Source organism: Trypanosoma cruzi (genome assembly GCF_000209065.1).
Source record: "Trypanosoma cruzi strain CL Brener chromosome Unknown tcruzi_1047053507491, whole genome shotgun sequence".
NCBI classification, from domain to species: domain Eukaryota; phylum Euglenozoa; class Kinetoplastea; order Trypanosomatida; family Trypanosomatidae; genus Trypanosoma; species Trypanosoma cruzi.
The window spans coordinates 1-18,873 of NW_921024.1; the positions used below are offsets into that span (position 1 = coordinate 1).

At 51.0% G+C, this 18,873-nt stretch overlaps 7 protein-coding genes, 1 non-coding gene and 1 pseudogene across 8 annotated transcripts, besides 38 other annotated features; 2 read left to right on the forward strand and 7 right to left on the reverse strand.

The window, feature by feature from the left end:
* Positions 1 to 2,035: a sequence feature (areas not merged during assembly with more than two copies in the genome that could not be assigned to a particular haplotype).
* On the forward strand, positions 810 to 1,631 carry Tc00.1047053507491.10 (uncharacterized protein; the record flags this gene model as incomplete). The annotated part of the gene is made up of 1 exon (XM_811894.1): positions 810 to 1,631. One exon carries the CDS (start codon positions 810 to 812, stop codon positions 1,629 to 1,631), a length of 822 nt encoding a protein of 273 aa, XP_816987.1.
* Positions 2,036 to 3,362: a sequence feature (haploid, Esmeraldo-like haplotype).
* Positions 2,095 to 3,537, forward strand: Tc00.1047053507491.20 (uncharacterized protein; the record flags this gene model as incomplete). The annotated part of the gene is made up of 1 exon (XM_811895.1): positions 2,095 to 3,537. One exon carries the CDS (start codon positions 2,095 to 2,097, stop codon positions 3,535 to 3,537), a length of 1,443 nt encoding a protein of 480 aa, XP_816988.1.
* Positions 3,363 to 4,273: a sequence feature (heterozygous, Esmeraldo-like haplotype).
* Positions 4,274 to 4,294: a sequence feature (areas not merged during assembly with more than two copies in the genome that could not be assigned to a particular haplotype).
* Positions 4,295 to 4,428: a sequence feature (haploid, non-Esmeraldo-like haplotype).
* Positions 4,330 to 4,419, reverse strand: Tc00.1047053507491.25. Its single transcript, XR_008255452.1, has one exon. It is a non-coding gene; the product is annotated as a C/D small nucleolar RNA (snoRNA), TB10C1C1 (small nucleolar RNA).
* Positions 4,429 to 17,955: a sequence feature (heterozygous, non-Esmeraldo-like haplotype).
* Tc00.1047053507491.30 (uncharacterized protein) lies at positions 5,380 to 6,525 on the reverse strand (the record flags this gene model as incomplete). Its single annotated transcript, XM_811896.1, has 1 exon — positions 5,380 to 6,525. One exon carries the CDS (start codon positions 6,523 to 6,525, stop codon positions 5,380 to 5,382), a length of 1,146 nt encoding a protein of 381 aa, XP_816989.1.
* Positions 5,838 to 5,860: a microsatellite.
* Positions 6,647 to 6,699: a sequence feature (T-rich).
* Positions 6,900 to 6,922: a microsatellite.
* Positions 7,320 to 7,366: a microsatellite.
* Positions 7,442 to 7,461: a microsatellite.
* Positions 7,635 to 7,688: a sequence feature (T-rich).
* Positions 7,758 to 7,782: a microsatellite.
* Positions 7,862 to 7,939: a sequence feature (A-rich).
* Tc00.1047053507491.39 (uncharacterized protein) lies at positions 8,261 to 8,734 on the reverse strand (the record flags this gene model as incomplete). Its single annotated transcript, XM_811905.1, has 1 exon — positions 8,261 to 8,734. The coding sequence occupies one exon, from the start codon at positions 8,732 to 8,734 to the stop codon at positions 8,261 to 8,263; it is 474 nt and encodes a 157-aa protein (XP_816998.1).
* Positions 8,896 to 8,924: a sequence feature (AT_rich).
* Positions 9,100 to 9,126: a microsatellite.
* Positions 9,137 to 9,156: a microsatellite.
* Positions 9,268 to 10,698, reverse strand: Tc00.1047053507491.50 (uncharacterized protein; the record flags this gene model as incomplete). The annotated part of the gene is made up of 1 exon (XM_811897.1): positions 9,268 to 10,698. The coding sequence occupies one exon, from the start codon at positions 10,696 to 10,698 to the stop codon at positions 9,268 to 9,270; it is 1,431 nt and encodes a 476-aa protein (XP_816990.1).
* Positions 10,709 to 10,729: a microsatellite.
* Positions 11,059 to 11,086: a sequence feature (AT_rich).
* Tc00.1047053507491.59 (uncharacterized protein) lies at positions 11,086 to 11,382 on the reverse strand (the record flags this gene model as incomplete). The annotated part of the gene is made up of 1 exon (XM_811903.1): positions 11,086 to 11,382. The coding sequence occupies one exon, from the start codon at positions 11,380 to 11,382 to the stop codon at positions 11,086 to 11,088; it is 297 nt and encodes a 98-aa protein (XP_816996.1).
* Positions 11,387 to 11,442: a sequence feature (T-rich).
* Positions 11,503 to 11,525: a microsatellite.
* Positions 11,675 to 11,703: a microsatellite.
* Positions 11,866 to 11,892: a sequence feature (AT_rich).
* Positions 11,996 to 12,020: a microsatellite.
* Positions 12,111 to 12,157: a sequence feature (T-rich).
* Positions 12,198 to 12,220: a microsatellite.
* Positions 12,235 to 12,285: a sequence feature (A-rich).
* On the reverse strand, positions 12,460 to 14,859 carry Tc00.1047053507491.70 (annotated as a pseudogene).
* Positions 14,957 to 14,984: a microsatellite.
* Positions 15,308 to 15,337: a microsatellite.
* Positions 15,984 to 16,044: a sequence feature (GA-rich).
* Positions 16,145 to 16,173: a microsatellite.
* Positions 16,176 to 16,262: a microsatellite.
* Positions 16,422 to 16,474: a sequence feature (T-rich).
* Positions 16,556 to 16,604: a sequence feature (GA-rich).
* On the reverse strand, positions 16,863 to 18,254 carry Tc00.1047053507491.90 (protein kinase, putative; the record flags this gene model as incomplete). Its single annotated transcript, XM_811898.1, has 1 exon — positions 16,863 to 18,254. The coding sequence occupies one exon, from the start codon at positions 18,252 to 18,254 to the stop codon at positions 16,863 to 16,865; it is 1,392 nt and encodes a 463-aa protein (XP_816991.1).
* Positions 17,215 to 17,270: a microsatellite.
* Positions 17,956 to 18,220: a sequence feature (haploid, Esmeraldo-like haplotype).
* Positions 18,221 to 18,873: part of a sequence feature (areas merged during assembly that could not be assigned to a particular haplotype. This can correspond to areas where the two haplotypes were merged or to regions with more than two copies in the genome that were merged during assembly.) that runs on past the window's edge.
* Positions 18,306 to 18,339: a sequence feature (AT_rich).

The window sequence follows — 18,873 nt, forward strand, 5'->3', positions numbered from 1 at the left end:
TGAGTTCTCCATCTATTCGTCACCAGGACGGAGGAAAGGAAGGGATCACACAACAATAGAGGGGAGGAATGAGGGTAACGTGGAGGGGGAAATGATGGACCGAATATGTGTACACAGGCTGGAAGGGGAGTAAACGTGGTCGAGAGGGATGGTAAGGAAATACAAACAAATGATGCATGGGAGGATAGGGAGGAGGAAAGAGGGATAATTGTGCATACCGCATATATAATATATGCATTGCATGTATTTATGTGTGCATTTATACACATGTGCGTCTTGACTCTCCTGTCCTCATTATTCGTTCCACACGGCATTAGAGAAGAAGCGTGGGAGAGGGTTTGAAGGAGTCTCTTCTTCCTCTTCCCTTTTTATTCTTCTCAGGGTGTGAGGATGAGGCGGCGCGAGTGCGCAACACGGCTTTCAATGCTCTGCCCACCGAACGGGGGCCGCACCCCCTTCCGTCTTGCGCACCAAATTTCGCAGACAACGTGCACCGTTGGCAGATAATGTGAAAAAGAAGGAATGGGGTGTTTCCCTGTTGTAACTGTTTGTTCACTTTTGGTCCCCGCTTGTTTTCCCGACTGCTGTTGCTTCGCGTGGCAGCCACGAATAAAGAGAGAACTTAAACTAAATTCCCCTGTCCTTGTTTCCTTGTGGCTCAATGGCGGGGCATTTTGACTGCGGACGGGAGGGATGCACGTTCGAGTCTCGTCGCGGATGTGTTCCTTTTCTCCCCTGCCATCGCTCTCCCTCCTTCCTGTGTGTTCATCCCTCTCTGCTCCCCATTTGGACCTTTTCATTGTTTGCAAATGGCGAGGAAGCTCTTTCTGTGGCAAAACCGCATTTCCAGTTGCGATAGTGTAATGCCGGTGCGAGTCTTCGTGACGCTGCCTCCCGCGGACGGACCGGCCGTGACGGAGGAAGTGCTGGCGCAGCAGGTGATGCAGGAGTTCATGGCAATGCGTCACGCCGGGTCGTCGGTGGAGCTGCTCTGCTCCGTGTCCTCCGCGCGCCTGCAGCAGACGATTGCGGAGCGCTACCCACTCGCGTACAATCGTCTTTTATTGGAGGGGCGTTGGCGCGGCAAGTGGCATTTCTTTGCGGAGGAAATTGCGGGACTGCGCTGCTTCCTCTACACACTGAGGGACTACGCTGAGACTAGAGATCTGGAGGTTCACGTCGCGTTCAGCGAGTTGCGGTGCTGTGTGAGGGACGAGGATGCCCGCGCGGTGCGGCAGGCGGACGGCAGCGTTGGCGCGCTACTGCGGGAGCATCTTCTCCAGAAGGACGCCTTGCATCGCTGGTGTGACGAGGCGGTGAAGGCGGCGCAGGCGGACGGTGGCGCGGGGGGTGCTGATAGAGCCTTGTGGCGGGCGCCTCCCCCTGCACCGTCCCTGATGAGGCTCGCGAGGCAGTTGCGTTCCTACGGGTGCGAGGGTGGAAATTTTGGGTGGCTTCGGCGCCGCGCCGCGAGGGAGGTTGCAGCGATCATGACGGCGAGTGACACGCCTGCGCGGCACATGAGTGCACTGCGGCTCCGCCGTCACGTCGCCCATTGTCTTCAATCGTGGGTGCCGGCGAACTCCGGCAGGCGATCCGCGAAGGACCTCTTCATGGCGGCTATGGGGTAAGAAGCGAGGGAAGGGGAGGGAGAGGAGCCATGCGTTGCGGAAAGGGTGCGGGCTGCTGCGGCCGCACCTCGTTGTCGTCACTTCAGTTTGTTGTCATGAAAGGGTTGTCGTTTTTGCTTTTTCTTCACAGGGGGTTTGGATTGTGCGTTCTCTTTGGTTGCTGGGAGGAGAGGGTGCGTGCGTGCTGTGCATTTAGAGAGTCTTGTGGGAGGACCGTGATTCGCGGCGGTGCGGCGGATGTGGTGGTGTGTGCGGGAGTGGCTCCGCCGCGAAGGGCAGGGAGCGAGGTGTCTCAGTTTGTTGTGGGAACTGCGGTGCATCGACTCACCGTTGGGCTCGTGGAACCCTCGCGCAACACTCAGGCGCGTGCGCTGGCACGGCAGGGCCGGTGAGGGAAGCTTGAGGAGCTGTGTGTTCTCTCCGCGATGGACGTGGGCTGCAGGGCGGCTGAGCGAGGCATCCGATGCCATTTGCCTGGCAGACAACGCAATGTGGCTCCGCTCTTGGACAAATGTGGGGACTTTTACTTGTCCTTTGTGCTGCTTCCTCTTTTCCCGTGAGACACGCCGCACACCCAACGCCCACACACCGTCGTTCCTGCTTGCGTATCTCCTGCGGGCTCGGCAACTCTTCGCGGGCGCGTGCCCTCCACGAGGAACGCGCACCCATTCCCGGTTCCCGGAACTGTAGTTACATCCACCGGAGCCTGGGGGCTACACTGTTCTCCTCCCTCCCCTTTTGTGTGCGTGTGGGGTGCTGGGTGCTGCTTCACGACCGTGTGTGTGTGTGTCACTGTAGTGCGGCACATTTATTTCTCTCTTGTTGTTGTTGTTGTTGTCCTTGCCCCACTGTGTGGATTGTCTCACACACTCGAGCGACTCTACGACGAATGATGATGGTGACTGTGCGGCGCTGCGTGGCGTGCGACCTGCTGGTCCTTGCGCTCTTGTGCTGCTGCTGCTTGTCCGTCTGCAGGGCTACTGCTTCGGGCGTGCGATCTACCGTCGCGTCGACAATAATATTGGTGGAGGTAGAAGTGTTGAGTGCGGAGACTGACGGTAAGTTGCGTTGGCGTCTTCCCGGCGAGGAGGACTGGCGAAAGTGTGCGAAGAAGCCCGGAAGAACCCCGGAAAGCGGTGACGACTGTACACGGCTATGCGATGAGGCTTGGGGCATCTACGACGATCCGGACATTAATGAAATGTGCATTTTTGGCAGTGATCCGAATAATGCTGCGTTCCAGATGAAATTTGAGACGCACGGAGATCTAAAAAACTGCAGTTTGGGGGAGGCACCGAACACTGATAGGGTGACCGCTGGGGGTGCGCAACACCTGGCTGGAGCAGCACCCCCGGTGGCCTCAACAGCACCAGCGGTCTCAGCAGACGGTGTTCGCCAGGCAGAGAGCGGCGCCGAAGGTTCGCCGGGGGACTCAGCTGAGGCACCAAGGAATAAATTGCCTGACCCAACAGCCAAACGCCGCCCTGATCCAACGACGAGCGAAACCGTCACCGCCAGCCCGCTGACATCCACAGAAGGGGCAATTCAAAGCCGGCAACGTGACGACGAGAGTGTCGTGACTAAAGGAGTTCACGGAGGAGGAGAAACACCGGGGAACTTGCAGGACGCAACGCCACCCACTGGTGACGCGAACCAACACGTGGCATCAGCACCCGAAGCTTCCAGTCATTCGCCCTCTTCTCCATCCAGCGACGACGCAGCCCAAGAAACTTCCCACAATGATAATGCGCCCCAACCGATCACAGACGGAGGCACAAACGGTACCGCCACTGCGATGCAGGGCCCCGGCGGTGCTGACAGCAGCGACACCACCACTGTGTGGGTGCGCACGCCTCTGCTGCCGCTGCTGCTCGTCACCGCCCTTGTCTGTGCTGCTGTGCGGTGATTAGGATTAGTCGTGCATGTCCTTGCGTGGACGGCTCGTACTGTGTGTGTGTTTTCTTTTTTTCCTTGCTTGCTTCTGTTGCCCACACGCGGTGCCGGCCTCACTGCTGCGCGTCCCACGGACTGCACGAACGAGGATTGGAGGAAGAGGCCGGATGCCGCATGAAATGTGGGAAATGTTGTGTGGGGTAGTGGAATACTGCGATCCCTTTATTATTATTACATTTTTCGTTTGTGCAGGTAATATGTGTGCGCACCCGATCGTCTTTGGCCGCATGGCACATGCAATTCCTGCCGAATCAATTTTCTCTTTTTTTCTTTTTTTTCTTTCCGTGAGTCCTGCAGAAGTCTCACCCTTTTTTTCGTTTCATTTTTTTCCTGTTTTTTTGGTAATTCCCTGCGGATATGTTTTTGTCCCTGCCGTGTTGACTGTTACTTTGTGTCTTCTTGTCCCGTTTCCCGCCGCTGTCGGCTGTGCTTATGGCATTTCCCCATTTCTTCTGCTTTCTTCCCTGCTAGAGGCACCGATGGTCCGCGACGACGATTGTTTGTGCTCCCCTCTGCGATGGCACGAGGGTGACTGGGCGCCGGCCTGCTGAGCGCACTCGGAGGGGAGCGGACGGTGCGCGCGGTGCTCCGTTTGTGAGTTCGGGACGCCACCCACCGCCCCGGCTGTGGCCCAGCCGTCGAACTCCTCTTGTGGCTGTGTGCTGGCATGCCCTTCACCCTTGTATTTTGTTGCTGCGGGTGCGGATGGCGGGCACGCTCTCGTGGAGGTTGTTGGGCTGGGCGGCATCAGCGTCACTATCTAACGATTCCTCCGTTGGCTCTTCAGTGGCACACTCAGATTTCCCAAGTTAAATACATAAGAAGCTGCTCATCACGTGCTGCCGCGGTGCGAAAAGACCGCCCATTCCACTTGCGCACAACACCCGCTCAACCACAATCACATAACTCAGTTTACGGCCACAGATGAGCAACAAAGGACACACCAAAGAGACCCAAGCCAAATAAAATAACAAAAATAGAGGCCTCTAACAGCTTCAAGCGCACACGCAGTACACGTCCATTGCCCTCTTCATCCACCCCGTTGTGGCGGGTCAACGACCAAAGTATGATCCTTGTTTTTGAACCTTCGTTTTGCATTTAAATGACTCTCATTGCTCGCATATACATTTTTTTCCCTTCTTATTTGCATTCATTTCCTGGCACCCCCGCCAAACCCGTTGTTATTTCCTTTCGGAATTTTCCCTCCGGCCGCCTCAGCGCGGTGCCAGGGTCAATTGCTCCGTATTGTCGGGGGAAGCCAGGAGCCAGCAATGTTTCCCCCACGGGGTCGTCGTTGTTGGCGCGGGGCTGACGGCATCAAAACCAGCGCCCGGACCAGCCGCGTCTTGCTGGGGCACGGCACAGCAACGTAAGGTGTAAGGGCCCGCGCGTCGCTAAAATGCGGGCTGCCCGGCGTGTCCGAAAAGGCGGCAAAAAAAAGGACCGCCCGTGGCGAACCGATTTTGGGACGAGGCATCTCTCCGTGTGAGTGTGCGCCCGCACGCTTCCGACTTTTTTTCCTATTTTCCCGCGGAGCAGCCGCGCAAGCCCGCCAAAGCACCAAGGAAAAAAGAAATAAAAGTGCGAGTGGTCGAAAAAAACAAAAAAGACAGGATGAGGTTTCTTCGACCTGCTTTTCTCCTCCGTAAAGACGAAAAGGGAAGCCGAAACATGATGTATTTTTTTCGCGCCGTTCCCAACACCACCCCCCCCCCCCCAAAAAAAAAAAAAACACACAATGCATCACAATCGCGAGGCGAATGAACGGTAACCCGCGAACCCCAAAAATTGCTTCTTACCCCGCCGAGTGCCACCCATTTTCCTGCCTCACCTCGTTTAATATCCACGGCGCCGAGACACCGTGACCCGGCGGTTGCCCGTCGATTTGCGCGTGGGGTGCGCCAGACCGCGGCCGGGGCAAATGCTGCGGCAACGGAAAACATCCATCGTTATTGGGTATTGACTGTTCCGCTGATTCCCGCGCTGTGCCGCCATAACTGGGCCCATGGCGGCTCCCAGCCTGTGGCGTCCGAAGTGCGGATGATTGATGATGGGTCACGGTCGTATTACCAACCGTATTTTGACTGCATATCCATGGCTGCTGCGGCACCGCCGCGTACCCTTTCGTACTCTGCAAATTCTTAGATGAGGCATTCCCATGCGGTGCCAAGTTTGCAGGCACACATTGATGGGCTCTAAAGGACTCAATTTTGGGGAGAATGATTTTTTTGATCTCGCCATTGTTGTTTTTTTTGCTGCTGTTGCTGCTGCTGCTGATACAGTTATTGCCTTGAAGTGAAGGACTTTGCGATGAACGGTGCATGCGCATGGCGTGAATGGGCCTCGATGCCGGCGGCTCATCCCCGTATGATGGCGGGCCTTGCTCCCTAATGTGGCCGGTGCCGTTGCATAATTTGGCCCCTTCTGTTGATTGCGTTTCATTTGGATTTTGCCCCGGCGTCTTCTTGTTCCCTTCAATAGCCATGAGAACGGCCTGTGGATCCAGCGCGGAGTGTTTTGCATCGCCTTCCGCGCCTTCAAAGACGACCGCCTGCTGCATGTGTGGCAAAAGGATTTTTGTGATGGTAGTCGTGGTGACGGTTGTCGTGGTATACTTTTTACGGCGGCGATGCAACGACACGTCGCCGTTGCCGCCAACCGTCGAAAGGCTGCACTGATCGAACGGCACGCCTGGCCGATTGCCGCGCTCGATGACGTCCAGAGGCGCCTCACCGCCACCAACGCCTCGCTGGCGAGCACGAGGGAAGTTGACAAGTGCCACGGGCGCCTCCAACTCCATGGCGTCTACCCGCGGAAAGCGACGCGGCGGGTGGTGCTTCCCAGCCGCATCCTGGGGCGGCATTCCCGGCCCTTTCACACCGTCGTTGTCTTTTTTTTTCCCCTTCGACGTCATGATTTCTGAATCCCTTTTTTTCGCCATGTCTTTTTCCCACTCTCCACCCACGTTCCCTAAATAATGTATGCGCAAACACAAAACGGAAGGGTGGATATATACAAATGTTTCTTTAGATGGATCTTTTCTTCCTTTCCCTCCACTTCGCTTCTTTTTTTTTTTTTTTCTCTCTCTTTCCTTTCTCTTTTCCTTTGTTTGTTTGGTGGATTGTGTACCTTTCCTCTTAAAACTGTTACCGGTTGTAATACACACGCATAATACGTATGGATGTTTCTATGTATTACACGTATGACTGCGCGTTGCACCGCCCCGCCCCGGCTCCTTCTTTTCCCTTTTTTTTTTTTTTTATCCCCCTTCCCTTCCCCTTTTTTCGTTTAATTCCCCGTTGAAATATTTCCTTTTTTGTTTGTTTGTTTGTTTGCTTCTCTATCGGCTCCACTACTTAAAAAAAATATATATGCCCCGCAGATGACACGTGCCCCAATGGCAAAGGAATCGCTACACACACAAACACACAAGAAGAAGAAGAACAAAGAGAAAATAAATAAATAAATAACGCCGTACTCATAGGAAATGTCTGCGTCTTCGCCAGTCAGTCAGTCAGTGTGCGTTTATGCATGCAGAGTGGCAGGGGGAATATTACAACACGAAACGATTGATGGCAATAAAACGCACGTGTCATGTAGGAAGGGAAAAAAAAAAGAAAAAAAAGACTCTACGCGGATGAAGAGGCGGGGACATGCACCGGAGGGGTTCAAACCGCCACCATGCATCACTCTACAAAAGATAAACAGACACATAGAGAGAGATAGAGGCGGTCCTTCTTTTTTTTTTTTTTTTTTTTGTTTCTTTTTGTTTGTTTGTTTTTATCTCGGCGTCAATCGTTCCGGTCTTAATATTTACATATATATATAGACAAGTGGTATCTGTGTGGGCGTGGAATACACACACACACACACACACCCCTCCCGTGTGCACGCATCCCATCCGATGTCGGCATCCCTTCTTCTCGGCAACAACAACAACAACACAAAAATATATATGCTTTACAGTAACGACCTTCCCCCCATATATGCATGTATATATACGTGCAGGGAGGGAGATCCACACATCCTCACTTTATGACTGTCGTTCCCTTTTTTTTTTTTTTTTTTCTTTCCTTCTCCTCCTCTTCCTCTTTTCTTTTTTTTGTGGGGAAGAACGAAAGAAAAGGGGAGGAGGTAGGCAAGAGGGCTGTTATGGTTGTATTTGCATCACGGTAATAATAACAATGATAATAATAATCAATTCCTTCCCTCCAGTCATCTGTCGTCCAACCCAAAGCCATCATGCCAATAAAAAAAATACATGCATGCGTACGTACAGAAAGAGGGAAAGAGAGAGAGGGAGGAAGAAGAAAAAGAAAAAAAAAGGAAAGATGCACAAAGGAAGAAATGAACAGCATGCATGCAATGTGATGACCACTGCAAAGATGGGTGAATTGAGAAAAAAGAAAAAAAACTTTCACCCCATTTATTTTTTGGGTCTTCCTTTCTGCCTTCTAAACACAACACCCGCACGTCATCCACACCACATCCATCTGCATACATATATACATTGCATGATATACAGTGTGCATCTCTCCCAATGGCACAAATCCACGCAGACGAAGAGAATAATTTACCCGCCCGTCTCATCCCTTCACTGCCGTGTGGAGGTGGGTGCGAGCGGTGCATTCCATACGAGTGACTGCGTGCCGTGGCCAACACGCAAGCCGGACGCATTAAAACCCGAGCGGCAGGCTTGGGACTGTTCGAATAGCCACCGTCGCGGAGGGCAGGGAAACGGTGGTGGATGTGGTGGTTGTCATCCAACTGGTGATTTTTCTCGTCTGGAACCGATCGCGATCCCCGCCACTTCTCCTGCGCCGCGGCTCGTGTGTTGGGCTCTGCCGCAGCACGGCGAGGGGCCGCGGTGTGAGCGGGCCCGCGTGATCCGTGGCGATCGATGGACAGTAGACGGAGGGCTCATCCAACTCCACCACATCCACGCACGGCTGACGCCGTTGGGCCTTTGCGCTCACGCTCCTTTTGTTGTTGTTGTTGTCGTGCTGCCGCGCCGTATGCAGCGGCGGCATCGCGGTGTTTGCATTCGCCACTTCTTCGCCCCCGTCCTTCCCTGCCGAGGAGGTCGTGTCGGCGAGCAAGGAGGGTGGAATGGGGGTGAGAGTCACGCGGGGCGTGACACACGGCTCCATCGCATGAGACGTTATTTTCGTCTGTGGGCGGCTTCCCTTCCTTCTTATTTTTTCCCCCCGGTGAAAGAAAAGACGGAAAGGAACATTGACAACACCGCCGGCAGAACACACATGACATTTAGAAGGTGACGCACCCACCGCAAGGAAGTGTGCACGTGATGAATAAAAAAAATAAATAAATAAATAAAAAGGACGGAGGGCGGGAGGCGGTGACGGCACACGTTTCACGAAGCGACGAGGCGGAAATCTCGCATACCGGCACACTCAATGGGTAATGGAGCTTCCACCAACGCCCCCCGCCCCCCTCCCCTGATAATATCTACGGGGGTTCATCGAGAAAATAGGGTAGAAATACGAAGGAACCAACAGACACACACACACACACACACACAGAAGAAACTGAAAAAAAAAAAAAAAAAAAACAGGGGGAAGCACAACCACCACAATAAGAGGAGGTGCAGGAGAAATGGCGTCAGCCAACAACACCGCAGAGGGCATTCATATCCTGTCGCAGCACGCGTCATTCTCCCCACTCAGTTGCCGGGAGTGGGTGCAAGAAGATAGTCGAACACCTCCTTCGGGCCCAATACAACACTACGCAGGAAGCCCTTCGGTGCAAAGGTGACGTCGTCCCCGCGGTAGCTATCCCGCCCGCCCAAACGGTTCCTTCGTTGGCCCCGACTGTTTACACCGCCAGCATCACTTGGAAGGGCGCGCTTGACGTACGACCACACCACGTACACGCCCACACCGAGCACAGCACCACGCACAACGAAGCGGCCAAGTGCCTGGTATTGCCGCCGCAGCTGGTGGTCAAGGCGCTTCTTTATCGCGGATGGACTCCAGTCCAACATACTCGGCGGTTCATACGCATCCGAATGCAAATTTGTCCTACGACGTTTTTCCTCTTCTTCCTTCTCCGCCTCTTGGCGACGGCGGAGTTCTTCGCCTTCGACGCCCACGTCTCGCATTCCATCACCCAAAAGAACTCCTAGTGAGCGGAACTGGTCCTTGCTCAGTGCCAGGTAGTTGATATCCATGGTGACACCTATGCCAACTTGCTCAAGCAGCTTTCGCTGCAGCAACTCCACACCGAACAAGAACTGTGCCTCTGTAATGGGAATCAATTCCCCTGGTTCCTTGCCAACGTGCACCGCAAAGCACTGTTCCACATACTTTTTTCCCCAAAAGTGATCCCTCTTTGCAATGTCGCCGTAATACCGCACGCCCCAGGCACTGTAGTCGCGGTATCGCACAAGATAATACTCTTCTTCGTGAATAGCGCGCAGACCGTGCCGCAGCTGATCCTTGAAGGTTTTGCCGGATATGCTGGTCGAAGAACTGATTGAGGCATGTGCGTGTCTCCGACCATCGCTATCCATGCGGCCGAATTTTCCATTCCCACCGGCATCGGCGTCCGATCGTACGATGATCTCCTCCCTGTCAGCCAAATTGCGTTCCATCTGCAGAAGCGCCATGGATGTCTTTGAGAGACGGAACACGTCGTGGGAGAGATCGATGTTATCGCCCTGGCATGTGGAGAAATTAAACTGCAGTTCCGGCAGGGGCCGGCTGTGAAGTAATACATGCGTGCGATTAGCCGCCGTACGGCGATGTATGGCCTCCAACAGGCCCACCTCGTTTCTTTTTGGATCGGGAATCCAAAACGTCCCTGCCACGTCATTTGCAGCGACAAGCGATGACAAAAAAGAGGCGCGACCACCACCTCCGGCGGCGGCATGCACATTACCTCCGCCCTTTTCTTCTCCTTCTAGTCCCACGGATTCCCGCCAATCACTTGACGGGGTCGCGGTGAAGACGCGTGGATCACGAGGACGCACAATGATAGGACGACCCACAGCCGCGTAAGTGTAGGCGGCTGAAGATACCTGCTTCGGATGGAAAATCTTGCCGTCATCTGACCGCACAACAACAGACTGGGCCCACTGAGAGGAGAGCGCCATACTAGCTCCCTATATATATATATATATATATGATTATTTATTGGTAGTTTTTTTTTGTTTATTTGGGGGGGGAAGATGCACGTATAACTATCGATTGTGCCAAAAAAGAAAAAGGCATATTTTGATCAAACAGAGTTGGTAATGGAAATGGACATGCGCACACATACGTACACAAATGCATGTATGCACTGCAGTCCTGCCGTCTTTTTATGTGCATTAATTGCGGGGGAAATGGCGATGGCGTCATATTGCACGGGAGATTTCAAAAAACATGAAAGAAAAGCCCCTCCAAAACAAAAAAAAAAAAGAAAAGAAAAGCACATATCAATGCAGAAATATTTCTCTTCAATTACAAGGATGTATATATATACAAAAAAAAAAAAAAAATCAGGCAGCTCCTACACGATCACGTGGAATTAGACGGATTTCTTGTCCATATTTCATAAAGACGCTCCCTGCCGTCTGTGCGGGGTTGATGCCGGTGCCGTCCTTCGTTGTGGCCGCCATGGAGTCTACAGAGGCGATGCCAAACTCCTCCGCGGCAAAGCGCAGCACAGCCGTAAGGGGCGCCTCCTCGGCGATGCTAATAACTCGGAATGGCTGCGTTCTCTCCGAGGTGAGAATAACACGAAATGTCACTTTCCCGCCACTTGCAGCCGGGGCCGTCTGTTCTTCCTGCGACATCCTGTTTTTTTGTTTTTTTCTTTTTTTTTCCCCCCTTTTAAATTATTTCTTCTTCTTCTTCAGATGCCGCGACGGCCACACGCCCATGTGCGAGACGGAGAGAAACAAGGAGGAGTGAAGCACACACACACACACACACACACGCCAGGCGTGTACCGACAACCGCGTCTGAAGTGAAAAAAATATACAAAAAGATAGAAGGAAACAAACGGCCTAAAAACATCACACAGACAGAGACATACAGAGAAAGGGAGAGAAAAAAGGTACAAGAAGATGGAAGGTGGAAAAGTGTAATAAAAATAAAAATAAAAAAAAAATAAATGGCAAAAAATAACGAGGGAAACGAAACAACAAAAAAAAAAAACGGCGGTGTTCGGCCCCATTCTTTATTCCGCATCATGCCACGAATTCGTTCATTGCACTGCCCCCCCCTCCCCCTCCCTGCACTAACAAAACATTTATTCCCCCGCCTCACCCCATTCCATTTTTATTTATTTATTTATTTTTATTCCCCCCCCACCAACACCGCCTCAGTGAGTACGCAGAAACAACCAAAGCACATGCATGTGGTGGCTCCAAGAGGAAGGGAGCAGAGAGAGAGATTGGAAAAGGCAAAAAAGAAAAAAGAAAAAAAAAAACACGAGCACAAGACAATTAACTTACAAATAAAAAGTACGCGTAAGTTCTCAAACAGATTTTACGTGACATAAGTGTGGACCCGCAGGAAGTTTGTTTCTTCTTTTTTTTTTTTTTCCTTCTGCTTTTTTTCTTTCTTATGTACGTCTGTTTGTGTGTTTTCGTCGTCGTCTACTCCCAAAAATAAAAATAAAAATAAAAAACGCGTCCGCTGTCAAAAAGAATAATAATAAAAAGGAAGGAGAGGAAAAAAAAAAAAAAAAAAAACCCAGCAGTCATTGGCTTCTTTTCGTCGAGTGTAACCTTACAGAAGCAGCGGTGCTGCATTGAATGATACATTCAAGCATAGTAGTGTAAATGTGTGCAGAACGATATGCATATCTAAAAGCAGAATATAGATATATATATGTATGTATCACGCAGGGATTGTTATATGAGGCATTATTCCTCAAAGGACCACTTGACTGGTGCATCGAGATCTTCATATAAGGCATATGGCAAGGGAAAAGTGAGCAAAAGATCTTTTTCAGATGCGCCATGCACCCAGTGGACTGCCTTCCGTTTCGCGTCTTCTCGTGATAGCAGCAAGAAAGAACTTTTTGTTTCCGTGAAAGTTTTAATCTCAAAGTCCTCGAGCGCTAATGATTGGCCTGGTACTTCGAGGGCATGTATGAGAGCTACGATGCTATCAAGAGGGTGTCTTGTACGGGCATCAATGACCAGAGCCGTCACTTGCGCATCTTTGCCGCCAATGTAGTCCGCTGGTAGCCGCACAGGTAGAATGAAAGAAATCAATGCCGCCTGGAGTGCTTCTTCCACTTCCTCAGCAATTTCTGATCCAGGTAACACTGTGACTTCTATCACATTCTTGCCAAAAGTACACATCACAACAGGCATGGCGTTCATTACCCTATGATTTAGCCGGTGTCTTACTTTCGCGAGGTCATTTTCCTTACCTTTCGCTTTGTCGTCGTTTCGCACCAATATCACTGGTCCGGTAAATTGGGGCATGGCAACTCTTAGGCTGCGGAGAAGTGGACAGAAGGCCTCCTTGTAAGAGGCAAAGATGACCAAGGGAAGTTTCATAAGGCCCTCAAACGCTTTATTATACGGCTCTTGAATTGCAGGCCCTGTTGCGCTGCGTTCAACGTACACTGGCTTTGGAAAGAGACCCGAAAGAAATTCCTTTAATTGCATGCTACTGTTTTCACCACCGAACCCGTCGTTAATGTTGAAGAAAAGCGGGTTGGATTGCTGCAGTCTCTGAATGAGTCGTTTATTACCCTCAAAGTTGTCAACAAACTTCCCATAAATCGTCTCTGAAGCCGGACGTCGCAGTAAAGTGGCTGGAGCACACGCGTCACCATTTTCCAAAACAACATGCAGAGGGGGCGGCGGTGGCGTGGGCTCGGCACTGTCTTTGTCCTTGCGGCTCAAATGCAATGCGGCAAGATACGGCAGAAAACGCGGCGAAGACTGCCACGGGCGCGCCATAATGAAGGCGTTGTAAACAAAAGGGGTGAATAAGTCCGTCGCACTTCGTCCACGGTTATTCATTGTGTTCGCGGCAAGCTCCAGCTCATACCGTGTGTTCAAAAACTCAAACATCCTCGTACAGTACACGAACGGGGCATGCGTGGCAAAAAAACGCGGCCGTCGCGGCGTTGCCCTCGGGGGCAGCTTCTCCGGCTGACTCGTACGTGCGGTGTAAATAAAATTATCCCCTGACGCAACAGGAATTTTGTGCCGGATATCGTATCCAGCGCTCTCCCAGTGTTTAATGAGATTCTCGGGCAGATAGTCCTCCTCGTGAATATCGAGCTCCACCGTGTTGAAGAGGTTCGTGTGTCGCACCCCGGCAGTCCACGCGCCCCCACTTTCGGCCCGGATTCCCTTTTGCAATAGGCCACGCTCCGTACGCACATACGTGCCGCCATTTTCGTTGAGTAAGTCGCTGATATCCACGTCACGGTTGATAAAATAGTCGTCGTTAAGAAACAGATGAATGGGCGTTATGTTGAGCACACGAAACAGCTGCATTTCAATGGTATGCGAATCAACGGTGGAAGACGTAACCCATACGGCATCAGCACATCCTGGTGTACGGTGGTGATGCGGGCATGTCGGCCTCGCATGCCTTCTCCCCGGTTGGACGTGAGGGCGCTCGCCATGAAGTTCTTCGCCTCGTCCACCCAATAGGGATTGTGACCGGGGGAGACAATTAAGAGGCGACCGCGGTGCCAACGCATGTGTTGCTCCACACTTCGGATGCTGTAGTGCAATTCATCCCTCTCGCGATCCCGAGCCGACTGTCTCCTGGAGGCCTCACTGCCAAACGCGAGCAGGAGCTCACGGACCGTTTTCGCACTTGGCAAAATGTCCATTCCCACACACGGTTTATTCGGGGTTTCACGTCGGTCATAAAAGGCCGCCTCCGCATCCTTAATTTCGTCCCTGCACCGAATACACATGAGGCGGCGAAAGGCGTGGTTGATCTCCGAGCCATTCACAAATGTGTAGATGAAATCCATGCTGCCGTACTTCGCCATTAGTTCGTCCACGGTGTACTTTTGCACGGAGGTGGTCAAACCACCGAGTGCCGCGGCGTCCCGTGGCTCCGTCTCGCCGAGAAATACGATTTGCTCCCCATCCCCGTCGACGAGGGGCCCAGTCTTCCCGTACCGTAAGTTCTGCACGTACCCGTAATATGTGAAAAAGCCCAGTAACTCAATCAGCAGCAGGACAAAGACAGTGATAGCCTTCTGGTGCCCGCCGCACCGCATCCGCAAGCGGTGCTTCAACATACGCCAATCACGGCGGTTTGGATGCCGTAAATCACGCATTTATTCCCCCTCCCTCCCCACAATTTTTTTTTTCTTCGCTGATCGTCGCACCCTCGGGTTGTTGTTAAACCCCTGTTCCGTTTTTGTTGGTTTTCCTTCTTCTCCTTCTCCTTCTCCTTCTCCCTTTGTCTCTCTCTTTCTTTCACTCCCTGCGTTGGCCTCGCGTCTCGCTCACACGTCCCTGGGTTTTGTAATATTCGTGTCTCTCCCGTTTTTCTTGTTCACTGAAGGGACAAAATATCTTTGTTCCCCAAAGCCGACTCGACTCGACAGTAACAGAGAGAGAGAGAAGCAGACACCCTTGTCGTTACTTCTTTCCGCTGATAAATTTATTGGTGTGTTGCTTAGGTGTCTTTCAAAACAGGCTGCTTCTCCTGCCGCCGCCGCCACCGTGGTGTGTTCTCGCCTACTGGAGTCAATCGTCCCCAAGCAGGTCCTGTCCGCCGTATTATTATTATTATTATTATTTCTATTATATTTTTTTTTACAATTGGCTCTACAATGCGTGTCTGACTGTCCAGCCGTCGCCAGGAGCCTAAAATGTCCCCTCCCTTTTTTGTTTTTGTTTCGTTTCGTGCGTTTATTAAAACGACCACAGCTGTTCCTGCCCATGTGAGTGTGATGTGGGGAAGAAGAAAAGAAAAAAGCGGAGGAGGAGAAAAGCGAGTGGTATTCAACGTGGATGCACACCGACACGGCGGCCGCCGTGCTCCTAGCAGCCAAGCTACACACGCAAAAACAAAAGAAAAAAGGCCCCTGGTTGGGGAGTGGGGAGGAAGAAAACGGGGGATGGAAAAGGGGAACACTCACCGGTTCAATGCACATGCCGTAAAGGTTAAGCAAAGAAAGAAAGAAGTAAAAAAAAAAAAAAAAGGGCGGGGGGGGGGGAGAATCCAAACCAACAACGAACGCACAAAGGCATAAAAAAGGAAAAAAAGAGAGAGGGGGAGGTATTCAAATTGTCACGGTTACACATTTGTACATGTATCCACAATCGACAGTAAAACCAAAAGAAAAAAAAAAAAAGATGTTTCTACCGCATGATAACTGAGAAATATAAACACCAACACAAAATACAAATAAGCACAATATAAATTACATAAATGTATATATAATATATACAGAGAGAGAGAGAGAGAAAAAAAAGGGGGGGGAAAGAGAAAGAGAAAGAGAAAGAAAGGGAATTTGTACGGCGATGCTCGAGTTGGTGAGAAGGGAAGTGCTATCGGAAGCCGTAATGCCCCAAAATGAAACCCCCGTCCCATCAAACCCGGAGAAACATCAAACAAAAAAAAAAAAAAAAAAAAAAAAACGTACATGTAATATATATTTATATATTTATATTTATATTTATATATGTAGATACATATATTTATATAGACGTAGATAAATAGATAAATAAAAAAAAAGAGAGAAAGAGAGAGAAAAGTTTAATCAGTTTTTTGATAGTATTATAACAACACGCAACCTCATCCATCACCCAAACTACTCTGTTTCGCCCCTTTTTTTCCTTCATGTTCCTTTTTTTTCCACCCTTCACATGGGGCCAATCATTTTCCCTTTTCTTTCTTTCTTTTCTTGTTTTTTTTTTTTTTCTTCCTTTTCTTTCCTTTATTGCGGAGGTGAAGCTGAATTTTTAAAAAAAGGGAGACACGCAAACACAAAGAGAACGTCAGCAATGATAAAAAAACAGTGAGAGAACAGAAAGAGAAAGAAAGAAAGAAAGAAAAAGGAAAAGGAAGACCCTACAGTGCGGTGTACACAGCGACATACAAACCCATGAGAGTGGTCAAAATAACCGCCGTACGTCAGAACCCACTTCATGTATACACCCCCCAATTGTTGTTTGTCCGTTTGTTTTTCTTGACCTCGCTCCCCGCAGTGTGTGTCATGATTAATTCATATGTCAAAAAGAGGTAGAGAGCGAGCAAGCAAGCCCCTCCGCATTCCACGTTCCTCCAGCGTTCGCCAAGACGCCTCGGAACTCGTGTCCTCTTTACTTTACACCGACGGCTTTACTTTACTCAGGAATGGATGTGACAACGCCTCTTGAGCCGTCAGACGGTACGATGGCTCATAACACAGCAGCCTCCGCAGCAGGTCCACCCCTTCCTCACCGACGATTTCTCGGAATCGAGACGTCTCCACGTAGTCGTCAAACGTGGAATGGAATAACAACTCAGACGGCAAGTTGTAGCCATTTCTATGGGCCTCCGACGTCCCATTGCCGTTTGTGGTGCTGCCATCATTCAAAGGTCGCACGGGGTACCCCGCCAGGCCAACCTCATCGCCACGTGTCGCGATGTCACATGGATGCTCCTTGTGTCGCGGCAACTCCTGGGCCTGATTTGAGTGCTGTTGTTGTTGTTGTTGTTGTTGTTGTTGTTGTTGTTGTTGTTGTTGTTGTTGGGTTTGTACTTTTCGCTTGGCATCCTGCGAGAGCGATCCGATTTGCTCACGCACAATTTTTGTTGCCGCGTCGATCAGCTTCTTGCACTTTGGGTAACTCAGCATGGATGGCCATGTCTCTGGCGTGGGAGTGCCCAGAAGCTGAAATATCTTAAGGAGCTGCTCGACATCTGTACGACCCTTCAGCAGCGGTTTTCTCGTGACTATCTCGGCAAAGATACAGCCGACCGACCACATGTCCACAGCAAAGCCGTAGAGGGCACTCCCCATCATCACATCGGGACTACGGTACCAGAGCGAGACAACATCATGGGAGTACTTTTTCACTGGGATGTTCTCCACCCGAGCCAGCCCGTAGTCTCCCAGCTTCGCAACTAACTGCACGGCATCATTGCCATCGGAGTTGCTACTGTCCGTGCCATTGACGCCTCCATCACCCAACCCTCTCTTCTCACCGCCGTTACTTATTGCCCCTTGAGAACGACTGCCCTCATTCTCAGGCCCATGCGCTACAGCAGCCCCTACCACACCATTGCCCGTTCCCTTTGCACCGCGGTTAACATTGATGAATATATTCTCAGGTTTCAAGTCGCGATGCACAACATGGCGATGATGCATGTAGCGCAGCGCCAAAAGCACCTGCCTCATTACCTGCTGCGCCTCCGATCGCAAAGCGGCCTTCGTCTTGTTGCCATTTCTCTCCATGTACTTCTTGAGGTCATATTCGCAGTATTCAAAGATGAGTGTCATCTTGGGCGGCTCGAAGAGCACATCGTGGAGCGAAACAATGTTGCTGTGTTTGAGTTCCTTCAAAAGGCACACTTCACGTATTGCAGTGGCAGGAACGCCCTCGTCCTCCCCGCCCACCATCATGCGCTTGAACGCAACGATTTGTCCCGTGGTAAGATCCTCAGCCTTGAACACAACGCCGTACGTGCCCTCGCCAAGTTTCTCCAGACACCGCAGCCGGTTTACTGTTGACATCTAACAAAAAAGTAATACTAAGGAAGAGAAAAAAACCTCCCTTCACCGCTCAAAAAATAATAATAATAATTAAATTAAATTAAATGAAAAATGGGTCGAAAGTGACACAGCAGCTGCCCGTCCCACCGAAAACACGCGTTTGTGCCCTGCCGCTTGGATGGCGTTTCACCCCTCCCCACCCCGCCGGCACCGGTGAGTAGTCCGCACGGTTCTGCTGCTGTGGGATGTCCTCGGCAAAAACGGTTTTTTGTGTGTGTGTGTTTTCGCTGCTGTTTTCGTTCCTTCCCTTTTTTTTTCTTGTCGGCGTTTCCTCAAACGGCCGCCAAAACTTTATTTGCCCACGTCATTACAAACACACACACACACAGCAAGACAAAAGGGAGAAAAAGAAGGGCAGGCAGTACAATTAGTGGAGGGATAGAAGCAGTGGTCACAATATTGCAGACACTTCTTTCTTGCATGCCCATCCCGCACGCACACACACAAACACAGACAATTCAGTGGTCTCAATGGTGTCATTCGCCCCATAAGTAAACCAAACAGAACGCATCATTATCTTCTTTTTCTTTTCTACACGTGAGAGAGCGGCATCCAAAGAAACCAACCGCAGAGTCAAAGG